We start from the raw sequence: 5,083 nt of genomic DNA, 5'->3' as shown, positions 1-5,083 counted from the left end.
AGCAAGAACTTTCTCTCAAGCACCAGATGTCAACAGTACGTCCAGTGTATTCATTAGAAACATCACCCAGAGCAGGCCAGCATGGTGCAGTGGGATGGCGCTTTGAGGGAATACCTCATCCATGACAAGGGAAACTTGGCTTCCAATTGAGGCCCGCAGCTGGCCCACTCTTGGACTCTGCTCCCTACCTCGCTTCTGGGCATCTGGCTCACAAGGGCCCTGGCGGGGCTGCGTGCGCTGCCGCTTTAAGGCATGCAGGCGCTGCCGGGCAGCAGGTCCTCTCCACTGCTGGAGCACCAGGCAGAGGCAGCAGTCCTCTGCTCCGCAGGGCTCGCAGTCCCTGCCTGCTCTCTACTTAATAACATTTGGCTGCTTATGAGACATCTGACCAGCGAGCTAAAGGCTTCCTCCTAGCGCAGCAGAGTTTCACCTGGTGCGGGCGGCAGCTGCCACCATGGCAGCGGCAACGGGCTCTGCTGCTGTAAAAACTGCCAAGTCCTGCAAGAAGTATCGAACGGTGAAGCGGCACGCCGGCATCTACACCTACCAGGAGCCACCCCACAGGTAAGAGACCCTTCTCTCTCCTGAAGGGCAAATCTGCCTTATCTGGCACAGAAGTGGGATCTTGTCTTTTCATTTTCATTTAGACAGAGTGCAGTAACATGGAAAGGAGCGTGAGAAAAATCTCTCTATAATTAGATGTATTGCAGAGCTCTTTGGTTTTTTAGTTTCACAAAAGTCATATTTCATACTGCAACATAAACACTGTACATAAAACAGTGTTAACTCCAATGAGTTCAGGGTATAGCAGGGTAAGAAATCTCTCTATACCTTTCCAGCGTAATTATACATTTTCCTTGAATGTGCCCTGTGAACGAGGGGACAGGACTGTGGACCGATGGACGAGTGGTCTGATGAAGTATGTCCTTTGAATGTTCTTACAAGGCATGGTTTAGGTTATGATTTATTTCTAAGCGCTTAAGAGGTGTTGCTTTTTGAGCAAAACTGCAGAGAACTTTCCTAACCAGAACATAGCAATACAATTAGACAACTTCGTAGCTGGTGGCTGTTGCAGTACTTCAGATTTCTTCATTTCATTCAGGGGAAAAGAGTCACCACAGGTTTTTAGACCTAAGCCTCTGCAAGAATGAATATTGCCACTGTTTCATATACAACGCCCTATTTCAAACAGGGAACTGTGAGAACTGGAGCTTTGCAGATGTGGTGACAGCATCAGAAAAGATAATTTAATAATCATCCACTGAAATCTGCATCAAAGCACATGAATATTTTTACAGGGATGAGTAATTCTTGGTGTACAGGGTTCCACATTCCCGTCCCCCTCGGCAGGGAAGAGGAACAAAGGGCGACCGTGATCTAAGCATCTGTTCCCCCCATCCTAACAAGAAAATATTTTATCATTATCACAATCAAAATAAAAGGCGAACACAACGTGGTGAATAAATGAATGTTAAGTGCTCTTGCTGGAAATGTTTAGACAGCACTTTGTTCCAGAAAAATACACAGAGTGTCTGGCTAGCGTGATGTACAAGCTGTATGGCTGGAAATGCTCAGAGAGGAAAGACTGGGATTCGTGGTTAGGAGTGGGGGATAATTTATGACTGAGCAGCAAGCAGTGGGGAGGAAAAGAAGCACATCCTGGAGACAGGGAAGTCATCCGAATTATTCATCAACTTTAAAACAATAAGGCCATGCAAGTTCCCTAGCTCAATGCTGTTACATTGCTCTAACAGGTTGGATCCTGTGCAAATCAACAGTTTGCTGGGTATCTGAATGGGAATAACTTGTCTCGTTTTTTCTCTCGTGGGGTGTGTGCTGGGTTACCAGCAACTCAGATGACGATATCGGTGAAGAAAAGGCTGAGAGCCATGACCCAGAGCAGATCTTTCAGAACATCCAGTACCAGAAGGAGATCATGTCCAACATCCGCTGCCGGCCATGGCCAATGAGGCAGAAGCTGAGGGCGCTCAGGTAAAGGTGTTTGCATGAAAGGTTTCAGGCTCACTGACTGTGACAGTGCTTCCAGCCTCAGAAGTTTTTCAGTGTAAGCTGGAAGGGATTACACACAGAAATAACTCAGAGTTGCTAGGAAAGCATGCTGTGAGGATGCTCTGACAAGATCTGAGAGCTGGCTGAAGGCAGCAGCCTCGATGTGGAAAGTCTGCAAGTGATGTTGTCTCCTGTGCATGCCTGTGGCTACCTTTAGACAGTCACTATGCAGAAGAGAGAGCAAGAAATCATGCTTTGGCTATTAACTATTAAAACAGTGTGTCAGCTGTTCAGTGATCCAAGGAAAGGCTGTTGATAATGCTTAGTAATATGTTTTTAAGCTAGATTGTTTCACTCTATCCCAAAAAGGAAAAACAGTCTGCCATTTTCAAGGTAATAGCATGTGACAATTGCATGGTGTGAGAACAGAAGCTGGTCATAATCTTCAGGTAATGTATTGTAAATGGCGGTAAATCTTGGACACTTGTAGGTTTAAAAGGTATGCTCAGTGTAGTAATAACGTTTCACAGCTTAAGGCTGCAATTATTATATTAATAATTCCAAATTTACAATGAAAGAGTGGGTGCCTAACTCTTTGGGCCGCCTGTCTAAATTGTGTCAGGTCTTTCACAGCATGATCTGTTTGGGGCTTGCTTTATTTTTCCTTTTCATCTGGCATCTTCCTCTTAAAACCCTGCATGATGCTAGGATGGAATTTTAGTCCTGAGGAAATCCCTACCAGTAGTAGAACTCTCTATAATCTTGGAAGCAAAGAGATATTTTTCTCCTTTAGGCAGAGTCTGTGACTTGCTGCCTTCCTGTCCTGTTGACGAGATTTTGGTGGTCCCCCATCCACCTCCTGCTGAGGTCAAAGACTGCCTATGATCAGATGAATATGCACTTCTGTGCATCTTACAAGAGAGCTATACCGTATCTGCAAAAGAGGTGTTAGTATCCACATGAGATTAACCAGACTGTAATGGGGATCTTTTTCTTTCTCTCATTTGGGTTGCACCATTTTAAAAGAAAGACTTTGAATCAATGGGACAGAGGAGGAATTAGAGGAACAGAAAACTCTCCCTACAGTCAAACTTTTGAATGCTGAGTTTTCTCAGAGAAAACGCTCAGTGGTTTTAAAGTGTCAGTAAAAACCTCAATAGGAAAAAGAAAAAAACTTTGCCTGGATAAAGATTTTACGGTGAGACAATCCACAATTTTATTTCAGAGCATTTGACAACTTTGCTAGTTGCTACTTGTGCAGAATACGGGGCTCTGAGTAACGGGATCAATGTAGAATGAATTTCCACATTCTTGTGCAGACAGGCAAAGGAGATCGTGCTGAAGTACGAAGGGAGGCTCACTAGAACAAGAGGTTACCAAGCCGCTGGTGCAGAGGTATGGCTGCTTTTTCTTAAATTACAGCTCTTTTCTATACCAATAGTCATCCGCAGTTTTCATTCACAGAAGTGTACGTTTGCTATGCAGTCCTGATCTCCAACTCAGGAACTCTGTAGGGGGAGGAAAAAGCAGTTAAAAGCTTCTTTTTTTTTCTTTTTTACTATTTTGAAATAGTAATTGCATTTTTGCAGACTAATTTGATGTGTTGAGGGATGGATGTCCTTCTATTAATGCAGTATAAGCTTCCGTCTCAAATAATCTACAAATATTGATGCCTTCTAGAGGGAGTGATGGGAATGGGATACCAACAACACAATGCCAGTATTCTCTGAAGAGCTATTGCATCAGACTCTGGGGCCACAGCTCAATCGTTTAGTGTGAAAAATGTGTCTAGCTTGTAGTTTGGAAGACAGTCCTGAAATAGCTTATGGTAAATACATTGTTAAAGACAGTTTTTGCCTGCATAATACTCAAAGAATTTGAATGTAATCTTAGCAAATCTATTTACACCACTGAAAATAGACTCTGGTCCTAATTTCTGGAAATTAATAACATGTAGGAAATTGTCCCTAACATGCAACCAACAGAGAAGAGATCTTTAGTCATCTAAGCAGTCAAGAATATTTTTGTCATCATGAATAGACTTTTAATGAGTAACTTATCTTAATTCGAAAAGGCAGGATTGTAACAGTAAAATACAGCACCATGTATTTTATTCATGTGAACAAGTGAAAAGCTGCAAATGTATCTGTTGTTCTGTTATGTCGACCCACAGCAAAGGTTAAAAATACTACTTTCCAAGGTAGGAAAGAGTAATTTTTTCTTGTTCTGCCTTTGCGCGTGTAGCAAACGCAGTGGAAGTAACAAACACTGTGAAAATAAATACTGGGTCTTGCCTTTGACTTGAGTGGAACTAGGATGTTACCTAGAAGAAGAAGTACTAAGGGTCTGCAATGCATGTCAGTACATCAGAGACTGGGCTCATTACTTGTTCATATTCCCCTTCCTATAAAAAAAACCAGAGGCTTTCATCTTAGAGTTCACAATGAATAAAAGTTTGTATCTAATCTAATTGCCTCTGTTGTGTGTATTTGCTTGAAGATATTCAGCACAGGGATATAATTCAGCAGTTAATTAGCACCACTCATGTGTAGGGGAACTGTATTCTTTTTTCCTAGCACAAATTAGGGAATATAGCCTTTACATCAGGGCTAAATTCAGCAAATGTAACAGAATGAGCTGCTTTTTTTCTTTTCTTTTCTTTTCTTTTTTTTTTTAATTGGAAGGGCTTCATTTTCACATATTTTCTCAGAAAATAGCATGGTGACCAAGGAGACAAAAATTGTAGCACAGCAAAACAAGCACTACATCATCAAAATTGAGAACTCAGTAGTTGAACACGTGCTAAGAACAAAATGCTGCTGTATACGTTTTTAAGTAAGTTTTTTTAATTGGCGAAATACACACTATTCATAATTGGACAATCCGTTCATGCTATTATTCATGAAAATTGAAGTTAAACACCTTTTACTGTTTTAACATGGAAAGATTTTTTCCTTTTCAGTTCAATTATTTTATGTTTGCATTGTATTTTTTCCATTTGCAATTAATGCTACATGCCCATACTCTGGATTCTGAGAGTATAAATTATCTGTTCAGGTATGCAGTCAGCAGG

At 41.6% G+C, this 5,083-nt stretch overlaps 1 protein-coding gene across 1 annotated transcript in view; it reads left to right on the top strand.

Moving 5' to 3' along the window:
• The first annotated feature begins 454 nt into the window (after window positions 1-454).
• The window catches only part of TMC3 (transmembrane channel-like 3), a 22,407-nt gene continuing 17,778 nt past the window's right edge, over window positions 455-5,083 (top strand). Inside the window, exons 1-3 of the mRNA XM_009703867.1 lie at window positions 455-564; window positions 1,849-1,992; window positions 3,330-3,405. Coding sequence (XP_009702169.1) covers window positions 455-564; window positions 1,849-1,992; window positions 3,330-3,405 — 330 coding nt within the window. The remainder of the gene's footprint in view (window positions 565-1,848; window positions 1,993-3,329; window positions 3,406-5,083) is intronic.

Source organism: Cariama cristata, unplaced genomic scaffold (genome assembly GCF_000690535.1).
Source record: "Cariama cristata isolate BGI_N322 unplaced genomic scaffold, ASM69053v1 scaffold10367, whole genome shotgun sequence".
Taxonomy (NCBI): domain Eukaryota; kingdom Metazoa; phylum Chordata; class Aves; order Cariamiformes; family Cariamidae; genus Cariama; species Cariama cristata.
The sequence above is the reverse complement of the archived record's forward strand: the minus strand, read 5'-3'. Positions and strand labels throughout refer to the sequence as shown.